The sequence below is a fragment of the Sorex araneus genome, chromosome 9, assembly GCF_027595985.1.
Source record: "Sorex araneus isolate mSorAra2 chromosome 9, mSorAra2.pri, whole genome shotgun sequence".
NCBI lineage: Eukaryota > Metazoa > Chordata > Mammalia > Eulipotyphla > Soricidae > Sorex > Sorex araneus.
Window position 1 is genome coordinate 61958813 of NC_073310.1, and position 23067 is coordinate 61981879.

The 23067-nt window shown below is 43.7% G+C and overlaps 1 protein-coding gene across 3 annotated transcripts in view; it reads left to right on the forward strand.

The window, feature by feature from the left end:
* ST8SIA6 (ST8 alpha-N-acetyl-neuraminide alpha-2,8-sialyltransferase 6) overlaps positions 1–23067 on the forward strand; it is a 118758-nt gene that overhangs the window by 65933 nt on the left and 29758 nt on the right. For all 3 annotated transcript variants that reach the window (XM_055147049.1, XM_055147050.1, XM_055147051.1), the window contains one exon: positions 17169–17255. In XM_055147049.1, coding sequence (XP_055003024.1) covers positions 17169–17255 — 87 coding nt within the window. The remainder of the gene's footprint in view (positions 1–17168; positions 17256–23067) is intronic.

A 23067-nucleotide genomic window follows, 5' to 3' on the forward strand; every position in this document is an offset into this window, starting at 1 on the left:
GGTTGCAGAACAGGAAGTTCAATCGAGTATCAAGGAACAGAGAGGAGAGGAGAGGGAGAGACATCTTCTAACCTGTCGCATCACCGGGGTAGCAGAAGAGAGGGGTGAGCAGGCGTCCCCAGTCGCTCTGATTTCCAGCACAGAGGTGCCCCCTGACGCAAGCCTGCGATTTCCAGAGTGTAGGGTGCAGGGCAGCGAAGTGTGACGGTCAGACTGAGGGGCTATATTTAGACTCCCGGAGGGCCAGTCTGGAATCCAGGAGGCGCTGGTCATCGGTGCGTAGACGGGATGGGAAAAGAAAGGACAGTCTGTAGCCCGAGCAAGGCCTAGGGGAGCAGCCAGTCCACCCCCGAGATCCGCCGGGGCAGGCAGGGGCACCGTCCGCAGAGCCCCGGGTCCGGCAAAGGGTGCAGGAGGCAGAGGCAAGGGAGCAGAGTCAGCCTGGGACGAGCGGCTGCTTCTGGGGCTCTCAGCCGACCATCAGCAGGCTTGGGAGACGGGTTCCCGGGTGGAGCTGAAAAAGCAGAGTCAGGGATTTGGGGGGGTGAGTTGCCACTGCCCGTGGCGGCCCTGGTTGTGATGTTCCAACAGCCACCACCGGACCCAAGTCCCATCTGGGTTTCGACACTAGATGATACATCGCCGACCTCAGCTGGTGCAGACAGAGGGACAGAGATGACTCAAGTGAAGAAATCGGGGAAGTTTCTTGGGGTACACTCCTGGGCGGGGGTCTGGCCTTCTCTTATCCGTAGGGGAGGAATGTAGGAAGCGTGGGATACAGCCTGGTGGCTTCCTGTCGCCAGCCATTTGGTCCTGAGCAAACCTTATACTACTACCATTTACTTTAACTTTTTGTTTGGTTTTTATTTTTAGGGGACTGGAGCCATAGCACAGCAGGTAGGGCATTTGCCTTGCACGAGGCCAACCCAGGTTTGATTCCTCCGTCCCTCTTGGAGAGCCTGGCAAGCTACCAAGAGTATCCCACCTGCACGGTAGAGCCTGGCAAACTACCCATGGTGCATTCAACATGCCAAAAACAGTAACAACAAGTCTCACAATGGAGACGTTACTGGTGCCCACTCGGGCAAATACATGAACAACGGGAGGACAGTACTACAGTGCAACAGTTGATTTTTAGGAGTCACTCTTGGCTCTGCGCTCAGGAATTATGCTCAGTGGTGCTTGGGGTGATCACATGAGGTGCAAGAGATCGAACCCGGGTTGGCTGCATGCAAGGCAAATGCCTTACCCCTTGTACCATCACTCTGGCCTCTGCCTTTCACATTAAAAGTGGTATTTGTGTCTGGAAGGAGTGCCTGGAAGAGGCTTCCTACAACCCTTTTCTCTGGGTGTGGAAGGCTGACCTGGGCTCGCCAGCCCCTCTCCACCCACCCCTGTGGTTAACACACTCACAGCCCTGTCGTTGGAGGGCATGACCTCAGGACACGCCCCTGCACACCCGCACGGCCCGAGCCCCCATATCTGCTCTGTTTTGGTTGTATTATTTTCCCCGGCCCTGTGGGATGATTCCCTTTTACCCTCATGTCTCAGAGCTTCCCGGAAGTGATCCAGTTTGAGCGAATCTCCTTTCCTGTAAGGGGCCTTCCAGGGACCTGGCAGAAGGAGCACCGGCCGGGGCTTCTCTCCTCGTAGGTTCACTCGTGGATCTTGGGGGTGGGCATAAAGTAGCTCACGCGTCAGAGACAGCCCCACACCCCCATTGGACGATGTGGCAGCACCTCTTTTGCTTGTTCAGGTGTGGATGTCACACGATCTTGCTGAAGCTCCTCCCAGGGACTTGCGTTCCATGTGTCTCAGCCCAAGTCGTGTGCCAGGTACCAAATAGTCCAGAGGGATTGTCCCTGGGCCAAGCAGGTCATCCTCCGAGCCTGATGTGTGGAGATGAGCGTGTGAAAGTCGGCTGTCCTCCGCTCCGTCTCTCAACTAGTCTCACTTCCCAAATGCGTCCTTTCCCCACAAGTCCTCTCCCCGGGGCGATGCTGAACTGTGCGTCCACTTGTCAGAGATGAGGTGTGGGGGAGGGGCGTTCTCTAATCAGGAACGTTGTTTATTTCCAGGCAGAGACTCGTCTCTCCTGCTCACCCCTAAGCCGCTGGCTGCAGAGCAGAGCACTAATGAAACTGTGCATTTCCCCGCCTGCCTGCTCTCCCCTCATCCCCCGTCGCTCCGCGGGTGGTGCTAAGACCTTTCCTTGGCCCTTCTTTCGAGGACACCTTTCTTTTTTTTTTTTTTTTTTATTTATTTTTTTTTATAGTTTATTTTTAATTAGTGAGTCAACGTGAGGGTACAGTTACAGATTTATACATTTTTGTGCTCATGTTTCTCCCTTACAAAGTTTGATAACCCATCCCTTCACCAGTGCCCATTCTCCACCACCAGTAAATCCAACATCCCACCCCCCCTTCCCAGTCCCGTCTCCCCCCACCCCACCCTGCCACTATGGCAGGGAATTCCCTTTTGTTCTCTCTCTCTGGTTAGGTGTTGTGGTTTGCAATAACGGTGTTGAGTGGCCATTGCGTTCAGTCTCTAGTCTATATTTGGCCCGCATCATCTTTCCCCCACATGACCAACCTTTCTATTCCACACACAGTTTTCAGCGGGCCCGTGTAATTAGCCTGTGCTGGAGAGGCATTCAGCGAGGGTCTGCGGAGCACAGGCACGAGCGGCCCATTGTGATCAAAGCGTTATTTGGCACACAAGAGACTAATTTTTTACAGTTGTGCTGTCTATTGTCAGGAATACCCAGCGCTGTGACCACTGCCACCCCAGACAGAGACAGGAACAATCGGGAAAGCCTCTGCGTGTGTGTGGATAACAAGCCATTTCATTTTTCTTAGAAGTAATTATTTAGCTCTGTGTTTGTCATGCTCTGTTAAAGACAGAATTTTCTCTGTCTCCAGCCAATTTGCCCCTTTCAGATTGCTTCCATAGATTTCAGGAAGATGGAGTTAGAGGGGGAGGAAAATCAAGTTGCTGGGTCTTCTGTTGTGATTGTTGTTGGTTTCTTTTACCTTCAGTTTGATCCTTGATCTTACTACTTTGTTTTGTTTTGTTTTGGGGTCACACCCAGCCATGCTCAGGCTCTCGCCTGGTTCTGCACTCAGGAATCACTCCTGGCGACTATAGGACTATAGGGGATGTTGGGAACGAATCTACGTTGGTTGTGTCAAGGCAAGCGCCCCACCCACTGTACTCTCTATCTAGCTACAATCTGACTATATTTTTGCAAAGAAGAAAATGAACAGCTGTCCTACAGAGAGAGGATCAGCAAGATAGGGTACTGTGTATTATATTCCTTATTCCGTGTTTTTGTCTGAGCTCTTTGGAGTCCTGAGCCCACTGCCCGTGTTAATCAGCACACAGTAGCTGCTCAGGAAATGTTCCTTGAGAAATAGAAGTTTGCTGTTTTTTTTATGTCTTAAAAACTTTTTCTCTAGACCATCTTTTATATTGGGGTCTAAAAAGCTTACTGGATTATAACTCTGTACCCCAACTCCTTTCTGAAAATAAATTTCAATTTCTCTGACTCTATTTTGCTTTGAAAATGTGTTTTTCTGTTTTTCCCTACCTCATCATTTCCTCCTGAACCTTTCTCGGGGTTTCTGCAGTCCAATTCTTTCTACTAGGTTATCGCCCGAGAAAATATTTTACTGCACCCAAAGTGCATGTAGCTATGTCACAGATGCTTATTGCCTTATTTTTCAATAAGATGGATTACTTGTAATCTATTCTGCTTATAATTATAGGAAAATAATGATTGGATGGATTTCCAAGCCGCCCATCCTAGCATGCGTTACATCATACAAATGAACTAAAAGTTTTCTGAGAGGGAAGTCCGACCTAGCACATACTCATGCCTCCCCTTGGCCCCCACCCAAACCACGTTTCTGTGCATTTCTCACAAGTTTCTTCCCAAGAATATGTACTTTCACATTTGTTTGGTGTCAATGTTTGATCAAGGGAGATGAATTGTTCCAACAAAGTCTCCCCAGAGGAAATGTTAACACAAAGTTTTATTGTCTCCCACACAATGTTCACTCTAGGTTTTCCTTCTCGACTCAGCCGCTCTCCTTTGCGTGTTGGCTCGGGAACGCTGACTCCTTCCATCTCCCAGTGAAATCATCCTCAGCAGGTTGCTGTGGCTTGCTAGGGAAGGAGAAGATATTCTGGAGGAAAAACAACATTTTCCTCCCATTTCTATTCCAGTGGCTGGAATCAGCCTTCCCAAATGTTTGGGCTGATGTACCTGGTTTGGGGAATATGATACCTCTTAGGGAAACTGCTGACTGCCATAACTGTCTAGTATGAAAAGAAGGCACCCACCAATAGTAGTAGGTGTGTGTGTGTGTGTGTGTGTGTGTGTGTGTGTATTTATTTGGTGTAGTATACCCTACCTGCTGTACTAGCTCTTCTCTTCAAATAATCCTATTGATTATATGGCCTCATAAGGTCCTCTTCTTAGAGGTAGAAGAAAGTGTTTTGATTATTTATCTATGTGGGGCTTGGGGGCCCTAGGGGGCACATTATGGCTCTGTGGTCAAGGTAGCGTATGTGATGTTGGGGATTAATTGGGGTCAGACCTCAATCTTTATACTATCTCTCCCACCTACTTTAATTGTTTGATTTTTTTTTTAACAGCAAGTCTCAGAATACTTGAAAAGTGTGAATAGTGTCTCTGGTGAAAGAAGAGGTTTGGAAAATTCAGGAAGAGCGTGTCTTGTCCTGTCCTTTAGCTTCCTACACAAGCATTAGGCATGAAACATTCACTGTCTTTTAAATAATTGGGATTTATTTTTGTTAGTATTTTTGTGTGTTTTGTGGAGGGGTTAGAGGGGTGGTCTTAGTGCTTGGGTTTAAGATATGAGCATCAGCATTGTCCTGCTGGGCTTTGTCCCCCCACCCAACACACACACTTCCTTGGTGACTGTGTGTGTTAGCTGAGCTCCTTCATGTGGTACCATTTAAAATAACTGAGATCGATAGAAGTTCCTGAAGGTGCCCTCCTGGCAGGGCAGCATTACAATGCCAGTGAAGGAGCTGTGCTTCACACTGAATGGCAAAGCAGATTGAAAACTGGCCCTAAATGTGCTTCTCTATTTGTTTGGATAGTATAACATGGTCTGAATTGCTGTCGAAAAGATGTAAATGATGGCAGATCAAACAGGAAGATAGGAAGGAAGGAAGGAAGGAAGGAAGGAAGGAAGGAAGGGAGGGAGGGAGGGAGGGAGGGAGGGAGGGAGGGAGGAAGGAAGGAAGGGAGGGAGGGAGGGAGGGAGGGAGGGACTAATGAGCAGCTCACTTGCTGGCTGCAAAGAAAGCAAATATTCCGAAGTTTCATGTCCACCAGGAAGAGCCACTTCTTTGGACATGTGGCTTGTTGCTCTTCAGTGCTAAATGTCTATGGCGCTTTCATTGGTTCTTCGAGTCCTGCCCTCTGGTCCTTGACCTTCCCCCTTGCTGGTCAGTTTTAAGGACTCCAGAGTCCAGCAGTCCTTTTCTGCGGTGTGGAGTCACAGAAGAGAAGCTCGGACATTCATACCAAGGTGCTACATTCTGTTGGTTCTGGTGCTGGGCCTGTTCTCAGGAGCGCCCCCTGGTGATGCTCCGGAGCCCTGTATGGTGCCAAGGATGCAATTCACATCTGCTGGATGCTGGGCAAGCTCTTTAACACCTGCACTATCTCCCTGTCCCCCCCTCCCATCAGGTACTTTCTTCATATTCTAGGGCATTTCTCCTGTTAAGAAAGGAAGCAGCTATGTTTGCTGATGGGAAATAGGAAGATGAGACAGACAAGCTACTGTTGAGGTGATGGTGGGGTCTCATGTACACCAAACCAAGGCTGTGGCAAGTATACAAACTAGGAGGTGCTTTAATCAGCATCTTACACCTCCAAGAATACATAAGAAATAGCCACACTGGGGCTAGAGCAATAATAGCACAGCGGGTAGGGGTTTGCCTTGTATGTGGCTGACCCTGATTTGATTCCCTGCATCCCATATAGCCCCCTGAGCACCACCAAGAGTAATTCCTGAGTGTCTGAGCCAGGAATAACCCCTGTGCATCACCAGGTGTGACCCAAAAAGCAAAAAAAAAAAAAAAAGGAAGTAGCCGCCTTATAATCATAAGCTAAAGTAAATCAATTCTCTCCAATTCTAAGCATCATTCAAACATATTAATAAAATAATAGGAAATAGTTTAAATATTAATTTAAAATGTTTTTAACATCAACTCTCACTGTCACTGTCATCTCATTGCTCATCAATTTGTTTGAGCAGGCACCAGTAACGTCTCCATAGTGAGACTTGTTGTTATTGTTTGGGGCATATCAAATACACCATGGATAGCTTGTCAGGTTCTGCCATGTGGGTGGGATAGTCTCTGTAGCTTGCCTGGCTCTCCAAGAGGGACAAAGGAATCGAACCCAGATTAGCCACGTGAAGGCAAATGCCCTACCCACTGTGCTATCACTCCAGCCTATATTTAAAATAAATATATAATTTATTTACATATGTTTTAGGGGGTTGTCTTGAGCATGCATGACTTTTATTTTTATAATAAATCTAACTCCTTGTGGCCAGAGCAATAGTACAGCAGATAGGGTGTTTGCCTTGCACGTAGATGATCCATGTTCAATCCCCAGCATCCCATATAGTCCACCAAGCAACACCAGGAGTAATTCCTGAGTTCAGAGCCAGGAGTAACCCCTGAGCATTTGCCAGGTGTGACCCAAAAAGAAAAAAAAAAACTCCTGGGGCAAGAGAGATAGCACATCAGATAGGGTGTTGTTTGTCTTGTATGTGGCAAATTCAGGTTTGAGCCCCAGTTTACCACATGGTCACCTAAGCCCCTCCAGAAGTGATGCCTGAGCACGAACCAGGAGGAAGCCCTTTGAACCACTGAATGTGGCCCCAATGGCACTGAGCGACCGTCTCAGTAAGGTGCCAAGTTAAAGGGGGTGGCAGGTGGAGAATAACAGATGTGTACTGTCATTGATGATAAAAAAAAAATCTCTTTTTTTCTTTTTACTTTATTTAAACACCATGGTTTACAAAGCTGTTCATAATACAGTTGGTACCAGCTTTTGATGTTCCAACAAGCCCCAAACCTGAGTGACTTTCTCTCCACCATTGTCCCTATTTTCCCAACCACTAAGCCTGGCCTTTTAGCAGCTACACACAATAATTTATCTTATATTACTCATTACAACCAAATGGCCAAAGGAATGGTCAGAAATACTTAAGTAAATTTGTGCAAATTGTTGTTCCTCACCACGAAGTCTTAGGTCTTTGAGCATTTACTTAGCCTTTGTCATCAGTTGACCCTTCTGAGTCATGGTTTTTGTTTGTTGAGTTTAGTTGGCTTCTACACTTCCTCCCCCAGCTAATCTGGTTTGCTCCTGCTGAGATTTCACACCTCCGTGCAGTCCAGAAACTTTAGGATCTACTGAACTGGGATGGGTCTCTGCAGATTCTCAGTGAAGTGCTGGGCACAAGCCTTAGGCCTTTGGGCTGCACCAGTGGCTGTGGGCGTGGCTGTGGGCGTGGCTGTGGGCGTGGCTTCTGCATCTTCAGCAGGGCAGGAACTGAGGGTGCCCCAGAAATTTAATCCAGGGAGACCAGTGTATCCATGAGTTTCAGCTGCTTAGCTTGCACCTCCTCAGAGAGAGTTTGGTCAGAAATCTGAGGAGCAGGGCCTCTGGACGAGTGAACATGGTGGTGGCTGCGAGAGACAGCCAACATTCTAATTCTAATAGAATATAGCAGAACAACATTGTTGTTTTTTTATAATATGCAACATTCTAATGCTAATAGGAATTTCTTACTTGAGAGTGGTCAGAGTTGCTTGGTTTTATTTAATTTTACCATGATGGAACTTTATGCCATGTCAAGTGTAGTTCAGTGGAAATAGAAGTGAATTTTCCCCTCAAGAAAATTGAATTTCTTTCTAGTTATACTAAAACGCTGATTGTTGTATACCCCTCCCAGAAGAAGCCTTCCTCACATTACCTCAGATAACTAGTCATTTGAAAGAAAGCTTTCAAATACAGATATAGATATACTTTATATCTATAAAAGTATATATACATATACTTATATTCATAGCCCCCAGACTATGAATTTTTAAAAAACATACATTTTGTTAATTATTATTGGTTTCTAGAAGAGTAAAACGCAGAAGATGTCCAGAAAGTATTTACTGGATACAAGAATAAATAGGAAAATGCTGGGGCTAGAGCGATAGTACAGTGGGTAGGGCGTTTGCCTTGTATGCGGCCGACCTGGATTCGATTCCCAGCATCCCATATGGCCCCCCGAGCACCACCAGGAGTAATTCCTGAGTGCAGAGCCAGGAGTAACCCCTGTGCATCGCTGGGTGTGACCCAGAAAGAAAAAAAAAGAAATAGGCAAATGTTGTTAGATATATAACAGACATAGAGTATTGCAAAGGATTCTGAGATGGGCAAGATCCAGTCTGCATGTGAGAGTCAGGATGTTTGAGAAGCCAGAGACTCGTGGCCACCCAGGTATGGCTTACCCAACCTTACCAGGGACATCGTCGGTGCCACTTCTTACTGTTATCTCTCGTTCTAGTCGTAGAACATTATTCTACAAGAGAATTAGCATTCCATTTATAGGTTCTCTCAGGTTCCTTGTAATATTTAGCAGCTTATCTCTCAAATTTGTGAGTATTAGATCACTAAATTATTATTTGATCACCACACACCCTCTTATCTACTTGGAGAATTCTTTTCACGGATTTGAAGAACAAGTCATCATATTTTCATCTTCAGAAATATTCCGTTCCAAGAGAACATAGGAAGAAATTAAACAGCATTGTCTTTGTTTATTCTTTCTGCCATTGTGAGGCTCTGACATATTGCAGATGTTTTTGAAGAAGATAGTTAAAATTACAGATTTTACTTTGAGGTGATTTGATGTGGATATTATATCAATTGAGTTCAGTGAAGTAAATACAGCAAGTCAAAGTAATTCTGATAAATACCATCGTGAACAGATTTCTGTCTGTGCTGTGTATTCCTTTCTACCTTGCAGGTGTGCACTCTGCTCATGGTTCTTGTTTGATGCATGAGGATAGTTTCCTTGGGCTACACTGTTGACCTCTCTCTCTCTCCCTCTCCCTCTCTTTCTCTCACAAAGCAAGAGTTTTTATTGCATGAAGGAGGTGACAAAAGGAGTATGTGTTCAAGAGAGAACACAGCTTAAAAGAACAAGCAAGGTAGCAAGCAAGCAAGCAAGGAGACTTAGAGGCAAGTCAGCCAGCTACAAGTTCAAGGGGAAATAGCAGCTGAGACCTCTCTTTATATTTTGGCTTCTGGGGAGAAACAGCTCAAGGGGATCATTGGTAGGAGAGTGGGAAGTGAGAAGGTTTGGGCATTTATTTCTCTGGATTCCTTTTTGTGGGTCTGGCTTAGGGACGATTGCAGTGCAATTTTCTAGATTTTATTTTCATTCTAATAACATTCTGGGCTGGAGCGATAGCACAGCAGGTAGGGTGTTCGCCTTTCATGCAGCCAACACGTGTTCGAGTCCTCCATCCCTCTCGGAGAGCCCGGCAAGCTACCGAGAGTATCCCGCCCGCACGGCAGAGCCTGGCAAGCTACCCGTGGCGTATTCGATATGCCAAAAACAGTAACAACAAGTCTCAATGAGAGACGTTACTGGTGCCCGCTCGAACAAATCTAATAGCATTGGTTTTTAAGAGTGTAAAATTTACCGTATCACACCATACCCACCACCAAAGTACCAGTACCACTTCTCATAGTCCCTGGGATTTTCCATCTACCCCCTCAACATGGTGACCCCAGTTGAGTGCTCAGAATCTAAGGGTTTACATTAGTCATTGTCTGTTTCCTCACTGTTTCTTTATATACAGCCTATGGGTCAGATGCACTGATAATTTTTGTTTTGTTTTGTGGGTTACACCCGGTGATGCTCAGGGATTACTTCTGGCCCTGCACTCAGGAATCACTCCTGGCGGTGCTCAGAGGACCATATGCGATGGAACCAGCCGCATGCAAGGAGAATACCCTCTGCACTGTACTATCCCTCCAGCACCCTGAGACGTGCTGATGTTTTACTTTCTCTGACTCACTTTGCTTACCAAGACTCCTTCCACTTCACCTTCGTGGCTCCTTCTACACCTGTCAGTGGTCTGTCAGTGGTCTCCTTCTACACCTGTAACTACTGTAGTCTTGTTCGTAGTCACAGGGCATGAGCACCTCTCCCTCCCCATCATTGCTGCTCATCCTGTGTGCTCAGTCTGTGTTGGCCACATCCCTATTCCTTGCAAAGAAGTATCCTCTTCCCCTCAACTCAGATTCTTCACACTTGTGGTATTCCCTAGCCTGTGTCATCAACATATCATTAATTGCCCAACTCCAAAAGTTCATAAGTTCATTGTCTAAGATAGAATGTGTACTTTTCTTAAGTAGATCTCTGACTTTTTCAAGTATGGCCATGTGGAACTTTTACTGGGGTTGTGAAAAATACTGGCCTCGTTCGGAGTTCATCCTGAAGCTGTTCCAGAATCCTTAACTCCTCTGTAGGATATTAGAAGATATAGGGAGAATAAAAGCTGGGGATCCCTCTTCCCATGCCCATTGATGAGAGCTACAGAATTCTTATTACAAGCCATCCTCACGCTGGGTTGCAGAAAACCATGTAAATTGAGTTCTTCCCTCAATGGATGAAGTTCCTGTATGTAAGGACTGTGCATATCTAACCTAGGCTACCTGCTACACATGTCTCTTTGTTAGCTTTCAATTTTTTGCAGTCATAAAGAAATTCCTTTAAAAAATATTGCTCGGTGGACATGATTGGATGTATTGATTGAAAATCTTCTAGGACTGTGTTCATTTGCAGAATTTATTTTCATATAGACCTGAGTTCTTCAGGGGTTTTCTTGAGACTAACTACAAAAGACTGTTTGATCTACAAAGAGCATCCCTTATAAATATACTGACTAAAATATTTTTGGGTCATCTTTGTTGATTTGAATAGACAGAAAAAATGGCTTTCACCTAGAAGAGAGGTGATAGGAAAATGAATCAGTGTCTCAGAAACTCACATAGGATTAATATGTCAATGTTTTAAGGTAACTTCTAGGTGCCTAATACATAGCCAATAAATATTTAATGGTTAATTAGCCATAAATAACAGCTTTTAAAAGCCCCTACTTAGGAAGTAGGTACACTGGTGATGAGTGTGATGTTGGAATTATATACACAGGCTACCATCATTAACAGTGTCGTAAACCACAGATAATCAATAAAAAGAGTTAAATAAATAAAATTCCCATTTAATATTAACTGAGGTAAAACTAATCATAACATGTGGCTTTATCTCCAAAGGGAAGTTTCTAGGAATGTATCTTGAATGATAATGTATTTATTTAGTATCATTTATTGTGTGATTTATAATTTGTATCTCATTTTGAGCATTATTAATAATGATTTAAATGGACATTATTTATTCTTTTGAAAATAACTTGCTTTATTATTTAGTATGATTTATAGTATGTCTTGGGACCAGAAAATGTTTCTGATGAGATTAATTTTCAGTTTCATTATGAAAATAGATGAGATGCAGAATGATGTATTAGAAAAAGAGCCCAACTGTGAATCAAAAGACATGAGTTTAATTCTTAGCTCATCCATTTACTAAACAATATTGAACAAGATTTTTATTTTCTTAGTTTTGTCATCCATAAAAAATGGGGGTAACATCAAAGGAATTGCTGTCTCTTAAGATGTGGTGTGAGGTCTATGCATTGTAAACTGAAAACGAAGAATAAATGTGGCTTTCCAGAAAGTATGCTGTGACTTAGAGAATTTTACCTAACAGGAAAATTTTATAGAGACATACTGATAAATTAGCACACGCTCGGAACATATATGTGATTTTTCCTTCTCGGCCTTCTTTTTTGTTTCACTCCTACCCTGTTCCCACCTTACAAATCATGATGGTCTGTGCAGTCTTAATTTTCTAAAAAGCTGGTTGGTGATTTATTCTTCAATATGATAGGGCAAGCACGCAGGATAAAACAACTCCCTCTCATATTCCTTAGCCGTACTCTCTGAGGATGGTGTTTTATTTTTAGACTGAATGTTAAAAAAAAAAAAAAGATTGAACACAGAAACATCAGGAAGGGGAGGAAGGGAGTAACTTGAAATATGTCTTCTGATTGATCAGGAGTCATTAAGAATCACTCAGGAGGCAGATCTGCTAGACTTGGTTGACTTGGTTTGAAATATTAGTGACTGTTAAAAATCAAATCCTTTTAGTAAAATTAATAACATTTGGGTTAACGTCTTTTAATATTAGGCTAAATTGAAACTGGATACAATTTACTGGAGCGTGAGTCACTCAAACCAAAGTTTTCCATCTCTCTTGCCTCTGGTGGAGCCATCATGTTGCCTGGTTGCTAGACTCACTTCCTGGTGCTCATACACTTGCTTGTAGTGCTCTGACTGTGGTGCTCACATTCAACCGTGGTTTTCTTCGGGGCTGGGGGAAGTCGCACACCTTCATCTGTGGTGCTTGCACTTTGCCGGGGTGCATCCTGACTGGAATGTGAGCAGACGCTAGAACCACAGTTTCACTGTTCAGTTCTACCCAACATGTAAAGACACCAAGGGCCTGCAGCTGGCTCGGTGGCAACACAGCTGCCTTGCGAGTGTGAGGCTCTGAGTTTGATTTTTGGTCACCCCCAACATGGGTGCGCATTCTCCCATCCCCAGTGGCTGGGAGCCCTGGTGCCGTGACCAAACATGCAGTCTCTGGCACACTGCAAGCAAGAGCACACAGGTGCCACCACTAAAGTATGTGTCCCCTCTCGATATGAGTATTGGTCATTTGCACCTTCTCTAAGCAATCTGCATCTCTGTATCACTGTCACTGTATCACTGTCATCCCATTGCTCATCGATTTGCTCAAGCGGGCACTTTTAGCAGAAAATTTGAAAGTAACATAAATTTTTTATTTATATTTACTGGAATTCTAAAGGTATTTGTTTGTTCAGTAACGTCTCCATTGTGAGACTTGTTGTTACTGTATTTGGCATATCGAATACGCCGCTGGGAGCTTACCAGGCTCTGCCGTGCGGGCAGGGTACTCTCGGTAGCTTGCCAGGCTCTCTGAGAGGGCCGGAGGAATCAAACCTGGGTCAGCTGAGTGCAAGGCAAGCGCCCTACCTGCTGTGCTGTTGCTCCAGCCCTAATCTAACATGTATCAATGTTATTCTTTTTCTCAGTGAAATCACTTTTGATTATTTACTCCAGCACAGCGGGTAGGGCGTTTGCACTGCATGCAGCCAAGCCGGGTTCAGTTTTCCTCTGCCCCTCTCAGAGAGCCCGACAAGCTATTGAGAGTATCTCGCCCCCACAGCAGAGCCTGGCAAGCTCTCCGTGGCGTATTCTATTTGCCAAAAAGCAGTAACAACAAGTCTCACAATGGAGACGTTACTGTGCCCACTCGAGCAAATCGATGAGCAAAAGGATGATAGTGACAGTGATTTTCAATTTTTTAATTTTTTAAATTCCCGCTCTTATCTTACTTTTTCCACACTGTTCTCCGCTCAGGCATCTTCTAATTATATATGAATGTAGTCAACTCTGGTTTTCTTTTCAATAGCTTTTCTGCATTACATTTTTCTCCTCTTTTTATTTTGTTTTTATACATGTATTTCTTATCAACGATGTAGGACTTGTTTCTGTTTTCCAAAAAATCCACTTTGACATTTTCTATCTTTTCATGCTCTGTTATAGATCATTTAAATTTCCTGTAGCTATGTGGTTGATCTTGAATCTATCCCCTTGCCATTTGTTTTCTATTTGCCTCACTTTGTTCCCTTTTCCTCTTTTTTATGTTTTCTTTTGTAGCAAGTAAATTTATTATTACATTTTTATTGCTTTTCCTGGTTTATTTTTATGGCCTACACCAGCAGTATGCATCTTTTCCTTATCATAGTCTGCTTTCAAGTGATTTATACCACTTTTAATCTCTTTTCCACTTTTCAGCCTTTTTTTCTGTAGGTGTCGTGAATTTCTTCCTATATCTGCATTAAGCTCTTAAATGTATTGTTTTGTGTTTTCCTTAAGGTCTCAGTGCCCTATTAAAAAAGATGTAGAAAAAAAAAATTTCAAAATGTCTTTCACATATGTTTTCATGTTACCAATCTTATATTAGTTTTTTGTCAATACAGATTTCAATCTCTTTTCATTTATCTTTTGCCTAAAGGACTTCCCTTAATGTTCTTTGTACTGCAGCTTTGCTGTTATGAATTTGCTCAGCTCAATCTGTTTTAAAAAGTTCTTATTTTACCTAAGGTTTTGAAAGATTTGATGATCAAAATCTAGGTTGACAGTTCACCTTTAAACCCTGGTCTGTATTTTATTTTATTTTAAATTTATTTTTATTAAGACGCTGTGATTTATAAAGTTATTTGTAATAGAGTTGTTTCAGACAGTGTTCCCACAACAAATCCTCCACCAGTGTGACCTTTCCCCACGAATACGTCCTGGTTCTTTCCAACACCCTAGCCTGACCCCTTGGCAGGCATGTGCCTAGTCTATATTTTGTTTGGTTTTGTTTGCTAACTTGGCAGTGCTCAAGAATTACTCCTGAGTCTGTGCTCAGAGATCACACCTGGTGGGACCCTACTTGGTACTAGGTAGACTGAGTGCAAGGCAAGCACCCTACCCACAAGATTTTTGCCCCGTTGTTTCCTGGTCTGTATTTTATTTTACTTAAAAAATATTTATTTTTATAAAGTTGTTCACGGTGATTTATTACATTCAGTGTTGTGACACCAGTCCCACCACCATTATACCTTCCCACCACCGTTATTTCCAATTTTCCCCAACCACCACCCAAGCCTACCCCAATAGTAGGCCCTAAATAGTTTATTTTGTGTTGCTTGTTATGAATAATTTGTAAAAAATGATCAAAAAAGATTTCCTTAGAGGAAAGTGCGTGAAGATTATTGTATCTCACGTTGGAGAAGTTAAGCCCTTGTGTAAGAGATTACAAGCATGTTGTTACAGGTGAAGTCTTGTGTATTAATATTTTCTTGATCAAGATTGGTTGCCTTCTACTTGACATCCCATCCAATGTGGTATACTATACCTGGTATATCAGTGGTATAGAATTTGAGATATTACGGCTGCACACTCCAGGAATTCTAAAATTTTGAACAGGTGATACATCTGGAGTTAAATTTTTAACTGAATGATGACTTCGGGGTCCAGAAGCATCTCTGCAACTTGCTGATCTCTTTTGAGATTGATTTATGAATATCTGGGCCATGGCCGGTTAATGAGTGAGCTTATATGGCACCAGAGGCAGTTCGTGAGTGTGACTGCCAGGCTCCTGGGAAAACGGGGGTGGAAGGAGGTCACCCATCCCCAATTCCCAAGAGAGCCTGGAGATTTCAGTCACAAAACCCACATACCTGAGTTTTTCAACAAATTCATTCCTGGATGAGGCTCGTCTTGAGCCTATGGAGTCCAGCCGTGAGCATGGCGGTGGTTGGGTTATGGAGGTTATTGGCTGCCGGTGCTCTGTTTGGGCAATGTGGGCTCACCCACCCCACTCCAGGGTACCCCAGATGAGACTCAGCTTGGCATGGGTTTTGGAGGCATCTCTGAAGCTTGTGAGTCGAGATTCATTTGTGAGTCCCCATTAAAATCACATTTTACTGTGATTGTCCCCTATCTTCTGAAGATTGAATTGTTTTTGCCAAGCCTGCTGTAAATGGTATATCTGTTTCAATGTACATGATGGGTCTCTTGCCCTAACTAATTTTAAAAGATTTTCTGTCTAGTACGCAGTTAAGGTAACTTTATTTTTATGTGTGAGGTTTTCTGTGCTTTTCATTCATGGAGCCTCTTACTTGTCTGTGTTCATGCCTTTTTATTAAATTTTAAAACATTTCTACCATAGTTATTTTAGAACAACTTGGCCTCCTCCCTTGCTTGGACTATAATTTTCCATCTATTAGGTCACTGGATCTCCTCTCACAATTGAGTGGTTTCTGTTAAGTTTCTGTCAATCTGTTTTTCCCATTGTGACTTATTTTTACTAATTTTGTTATGTTTTCAAGTTCACTGGTCTTTTATTCTTAGTTGTATGTCATGAGAAACCCAACTTCCATTTCTTCTAATACATTTCTTCTAATAAATAACATTTGAATAGAAGTTTGAATTTTAACAAATTTAACTCTGTGATCAGACAGTAATTTTCCATTTGTTGTACTTTGCATGGCACAGTTTAGCTTGATGACTTAAAGTACAGTTGCAATTCTAATTGTAAGGAAGGAAAGTTATGTTTAATCTCTCTGACCTTAGCTCTTTGTTTTGCTTCCTGAATATTTAGCAGCTTTTCAAGGTTTTCAGCCTTTCTTAACTGGGCCAGCAAGAATGATAGGAAATATTTTTGATTAATCTGGCAGAAACTTGAAAAGAGAGGAATCTAGAGGGCTGGAGTGATAGCACAGCGGGTAGGGCGTTTGCCTTGTATGTGGCTGACCCGGGTTTGATTCCCAGCATCCCATATGGTCCCCTGAGCACTGCCAGGAGTAATTCCTGAGTGCACGAGCCAAGAGTAACCCCTGTGCATCACCGGGTGTGACCGCCCCCCCAAAAAAAGAGAGGAATCTAAAAGAAAGATAAATAAGAAATGTCTTGCCTTCCACGCTGTAATATACCATTATTTCCCTAAATCTTGTTTTGCTTTGGGCTCTACCCGGCAGTACTCAGGTCTTGCTCCTGACTTTGTGCTCAGGGATCACTCCGGGCAAGGTTCTGGGCACCATATGGGGTGTCGGGGATCAAACCTGGGTCTATTTTCCTCAATCTTAAAAAATTCTTTGCAATTCCCTCCTGGAAGTTTTGAAGTAGGCATGGTATTTATTCATTTCTAGTTAATTTATTTCAGGAAAAAGTTCAGGCTAAAATGATTGGATTAAAATATGTCACTTTAGATGGAGCTCTTCAACCACCAGACCATGGACTGTGTCGGTCTGAAGGTGTAGAAAGAGTGAAGGATGATGATGCTTCGGGAATTCTCACTTGTTCAGCCATATGTGTGATCTTGTTTTTTCTCATTTCATTGACGTTTGACTTTTAGGTATTCGGAGAATGACTATCTTCAGATCATCACGAATATCCAGAGCTGTCCCTGGGCACGTCGGGCAGAAGAACATGAGAATTTCAGGTAAAAAAAAAAAAAGTTCTTTCTAAATCAAAAGTTCTTCCTAAATCAAAGGCACTGTAAAATGTTTGCATGTGTAGACGGGACCAGCAGCCTTTCTCCCTTGAGAGAAGCGTGCTTCTAGAAGTAATTGCAGAAACCCTAAGTTCAGAAAGAGAGCTTTTGTTATCATGTTTTAAAAATTCTGTTTCAGAGACTCTTGCTTCCTTTTCACCCTTTGTATTTAACATCTTTGTATTGTTTGGTAAATAAAATATAGTCTCGGGGGTGTTTGGAAACATAGCACTGTAGCACTGTTGTCCCATTGTTCGATTTGCTCGAGCGGGCACCAGTAACATCTCCATTGTGAGACTTGTTGTTACTGATTTTGGCATATCGAATATGCCAAGGGAGCTTGCCAGGCTCTATTGTGCGGGCCGGATACTCTCGGTAGCTTGCTGGGCTCTCCGAGAGGGACGGAGGAATCGAACCTGGGTCCCCCACGTGCAAGGCAAATGCCCTACCCGCTGTGCTTTTGCTCCAGCCCCAGTGTTTGGAAAACATAGAAGGGGAAAAGAATAATCACTCAGTATCCCCATGACTTCAGCGAGAAACTGAGTTCCTTGTTGCAGAGGCGCTTCCAGTTCTCTCTTTTACCAGCGGCTCTTGGAGCTGTGAGTGCTTCGGGCCACAGTGCTCAGAGAATCCGCCCCCCTGCCAAGCCGGCGGGCTGTTGTCAACAAGGGATCTGTCTTCTGTGCAGACAGGAATCAGTAGTGTGAGAGTAGTGGGCTGCGCTGGTGGGGCACACGGGCACTGGTGCCCTCGCCCCAGGCCTCTGCCCGCCTGTCTTCCTGCTGGTTCTCCATCACGCTGAGATTCTTGGCCACATTCCCGCGCTTTCCTGGGTATCCTGCAGAGCCTTTGATCTGAGCCAAATTCCCTCATTATTTTACAATCCGGAAACGTTTTTATCTTTACTAATTCTTAGGTATATACATGCATGTGTTTTAGGGGGATGGTGAGACAGTGGGGGTGGAGGGAGGTGCCCAGGGGCTGTTTGTGGCTCAGAAGTGATCCCTGGCAGTGCTCAGGGAACCTTATGTTGGCACCAGGGATTCAAACAGAGTCACACGCATGCAAGGCAGGTGCCCTGCTTCCTCTCCTGTCTCTCCGGCCATGTTTACTAATACATAATTTTTTCAAATTTAGGTATCAAGGCCCAGGATGTAGTTCAGTGGTAGAGCACATGCCTTGTACGTATTATATTCCGCCTTTTATCACAGCATCACACACACACACACACACACACACACACACACACACATCCCTTACTCAAGAGATTTTGCTTCTCCTAAGATTTTCTAAAAAATATCTTGGTGACTTTCTTCATGGTGCGAATGCAGCTCTTCTGTCTTCACAGGACATGCCTCTGCCTAAATGCCTGTCAATATTCCCAGGACCATTAAGCCTGCTGCCCTTGTTTCTGCTGCCAGTGAGAGAGGAGTTCTGGTCTGCCCCCTTGGATGAGAAGGCTCTCTCCTGATGGGTCAGAATACTAGCAAGTATTCTTTGGTATACCTCCCTCCTTTGGTAGACTCAAGGATACCCTGACTAGCTATAGGAACTATCAGCCTATAGTGTTTTTTTAATGGGCACTTCACCCTCATGAATGGGAGAATTCCACTGTGCTGTTTCATTTCCAGGGTATCCGATGCTAACCAGTCTGTCACAATTGAACAAGTATGTCTCCCCAAAGCTGTAAGTTGACAGTGTGACCACTGATATGATGGTATTAGGGAATAGAACACTGGGAGGTTGATAGTTGATGAAGGCAAAATTCTCACCATTGGCGGTTATGACCCCCAAAAGCCATCTGGTTTCTCCTTCCTGCTGAAAATCCAGCAAATGGCCACCCTCACCCAAAGGGGTGTCCTCACTGGACACCAAATCTATTGGCATCTGGATCCTAGCTTTTTCAGCCCCCAGAACCGTGGGAGTGAGATGTCTGTTGTTTACGGTAGATTGCTGGGCCAGCCTGAGCAGACCAAGACAGACTGGAGACTTGACCTTAGAGATCTTTCTGTAGAAGGTTACTTGGGAAAGTCACCGGGGCTGATCCCAGGTTTAGTGAGTGGAGAAGAACCCGGTTTGGAGAGTCCTTCCTGACATGCAGGACAGGCCAAAGACCAGGGGATGGGAAGGAGATGGAGCCGGGCAAGTGACTGAGGATCCGTTCAAGGCGATTTGCTGGCAGACCGTGAGCAGGGACAGCGGAAGCAGCGGAAGAGAAGGACACTTCTGCCGGTGGTCAAACTGCTATAGACCGAGCCCTGGAGAATACAGTCAAAATAACATCTAGTAAACTCTGTCTGAGGTCGTTGATACAGGAGCATTTACAAGGACGAAGCACCAGAGGGAAGGGTAGCTGGGAGAGATGTGCTCTGTCTTGGCACTGCTCTTCCTTCCGGGGGAATTTTGAAATAACAAAACAAACGGAGCACTGAGTAGCAGGGGAGCCAAGAGCTTCCAGCAGGTTCTTGAACAGGCCAGTTCTCTGACAGGAGTTCTGACTTGAATAATGTCCTGCCTCGGTGGGTTTTAGCTCTGCCTCTAGACTCGATGCCTGTTCAGACATGAAGAATAGTTCTCTGGGGGAGAAAGTCCCCCCGTCTGGGTCTTACATGTGCTCTGCAACTTTTCATACAGTGCCTGACTCTTTTTAAAGGTTTTTTGATTCCTTCTAAGACACGAGTCTCTTCAAATGCAAAACCTGCATGAGTGTCGGTGCTGCCAGTGATGAGGGATCAGGTCTGTCTAGATGGAGCATGTGCAGACAGAAGCGCCTTTTCCCTCAGTACCATCTCGGTATTAAAAAGAGCATCAGTAACCGTGATGATTACCCAGTGGCCTGTCTATTACTTCAGGGCCAATTTAAATAAACATCTGGGATGATGGCACTTAGTATTTGTTGTCATTGTGGGGAATAGTCCTGGTGACATTTATTTATTACATGAATATGTATTATATTGCAATGTTCTTTTTATGAGCATATTTGTAAATGAAATGGCATAAACTCTCAACAGAAGTGCAATTAAGTCATAATAAAAAGTCCGCATTCCTAAATTTTTACTAATATAGCTGGCCAGATCTGGGGGATTTCTGGATTGCTTATAATTCTGCTATTAGAGAAACGTCCCCAGCTACTTTAGATGTTAAGAAGCAGTTTCCATTTATGTACAGGGTTTTATGCCAAATTCAAGAAAAGTGACTTGAGCCTTAAAGAGACAGCAAAATTCTTTTCTGCTGAAATTACAAGTTAGAATGAATTTTGAAGGGCACAAGCAAATGAATATATTCTAAATCTAGTTGTAGCTTGACTGGCAAAACTCCAAGCCATTGATATCTAGGGGCTGCTTGAAAATTTTGTGACTTCTCTGATCTAAAATATGACCTAAAAATGAGAGGGATTTTTTATTTTTTATTTATTTATTCATTTTATTTGTGAATCACCATGAGACAAAGTTACAGACTTACAGGTTTTCATGCTTACATTTCAGTCATACAGTGATTGAGTACCTATCCCTCCACCAGTGCCCATTCTCCACCACCAATGGTCCCAGCATCCCTCCCACCACCCCCACCCTGTCCCCTTCTCCCCACCCTGCCTCTGTGGCAGGGCATTCCCATTTGCTCGCTCTCTCTTTTTGGGTGTTGTGGTTTGCTACAGAGGTATTAAGTAGGCATCATGTGCAGTCTATTGTCTATTTTCAGCCCGTATCTCCTATCCTTAGTGGGCCCTCCTAGCACCCTTTGCTTGGTGACCCCTTCTCTATCAGAACTGCTTCTTCACCTAGCATGAGTGTGGAGTACTCCTCTTGGTACTTATCTCTGCTATTCTTGGGTGTTAGTCTCCCATTCTGTTACTTTATATTCCACAAATGAGTGCAATCTTTCTATGTCTGTCTGAGAGGGATTTTTTAAAAGAGCTATTTTTCTTAAATAAAATGGCTAGTTGCTAGCAGAGGATAGGAATTATTTATGGATAAATGTTTGGGACTTCCTGTGACAAATCATACAGATCCCTTTGGCCTGGGAGACTGTTGAGTGTAAAGTAGGACTTCAGTAAATATAGCTTGATTGAACGCATGAAGACAGACAAGAAAATGGAAGGCTTTCTTATTGACCTCAAAGAAATTGTCAGTTTGAAAGGACCTCCACCAAAAGGATGAATATTTATGAGTTAGTGTTAAGGTAAATGATTTAGAAAATTGTATATTATCATACATCAATGTGCCTTTATTGTGGGATATACCTTCTTAGAGTGTTTTGTGGTAAGAGGAAGGACTCAAGAAGGAGGGGAGAGGGAGAGAACAGTATAGAATACATGAATCAGGAAACAAGCAGGAGTGAGTCTCAGGGTCAGCTTCAGAACCCAAGTGCTGAGGGAGTGACCTTGTACTCCTGGGGACTGGGAATGAAAGGGGGAATTTGCATACCGATGGGATGGACCCAGTGATGAGATGGACCCTGGGGCCCTTATGATCAGAGTCGAGCCACAGACTTTCTGTAGATCCCAGGATTCCCGTAGACATAGCCCTAGCAAGGGGCTTGAGTGAATTTGTTGCTTTAAAGAATATATTGAATCAGCAAGATGGTATGTGAACTGGAGTCTTAGAAGGGAGCTGAGCAGTTCGGGGTCAGGTGCAGATGGTGACTTGATGAAAAAGATTTCAAGCCTCAGTGGTGGCGTCGAAAATATCAAGGAAGGATCTTTTTCTGTATCCAGTGCCCATCCCACGGATAGTAAATAGACACCATATAGATGATTTGCAGGATTGGCAGAACTTGGTTGCTTATCGATTTTCTGCCTTCTTATTGAAGAAGAACCAAAATGGAATCAAAGGCTAATGATAAATGGTATGGGTGGTTGATTAGGATTAGTCATGCTGCCGCCATGTAGAAAGATTTCACTTCGAAGTTACCTTCGAGGTGATAAATCCATTTTGGACAGGCTGTGTTTGAGTTGACACTGGACAGTCAGATGCAAAAAAGATGTTTCCTCCATCTGGGATCAATAGAACTGTTAAGAGAAAATGGACTTCTGGAAAAAAGGCTGTAGTTTAAACCTAGCCTGTCAAGAATTATGGTCCTCTAAAAGCCTGTCTCTGGCACCTTTTCTCTCCCCTACCCTGTTTCACAGCACTTGTTCTTCCTGATAGATGCACTTTTGTTTATTTAGCAGTATGGGCAACTGGTAAACCAGTTGTTGCCTAGAGACATCAGAGGTCCTCTTCACCTCTACTCCTGAGGCTGTAGGTGAAATTCTCTATATTTCTCAGAAAAACTTTGATCAGATTCTCCAATTTAGGACCTTGTAGAATATTTTTAAGGATTTTTGGACCCGAGACTCTGTTTACTGTGTAGTTTCCTGCCTAGCTTCCTTTCTCTGGAGGTATGTTTGTAGTTGGTCCTCGGTCAGACTTAACCCATCTCAGATGTGTGAGTGTCACTTATGAGTCAGTGTACCTGCGTGATCCTTCTTGAACCGAGTTCAAGAGTGATTTAAATAAGAGTTGAGATTGTCCTGCTTTCTTTCTCTGGCATCTAATTTCATTACATATAGCTGTACAAAGTTGAGCGTGTTGACTGTCAACCTTCTGACTTTTACATTTTTGTTCATTCCTCTTTTGTTGATCCTTCAGCTTTTCCTGCTGACCACAAGCTGATGCCTATAAAATAATTTGAGGAAAATGTACCTAGATTTCAGCTTAAGAGTGAGTGAGCTTCACATAAACTTCACATTAACCTATCACATAGGTTAGTGTTTCTCTCT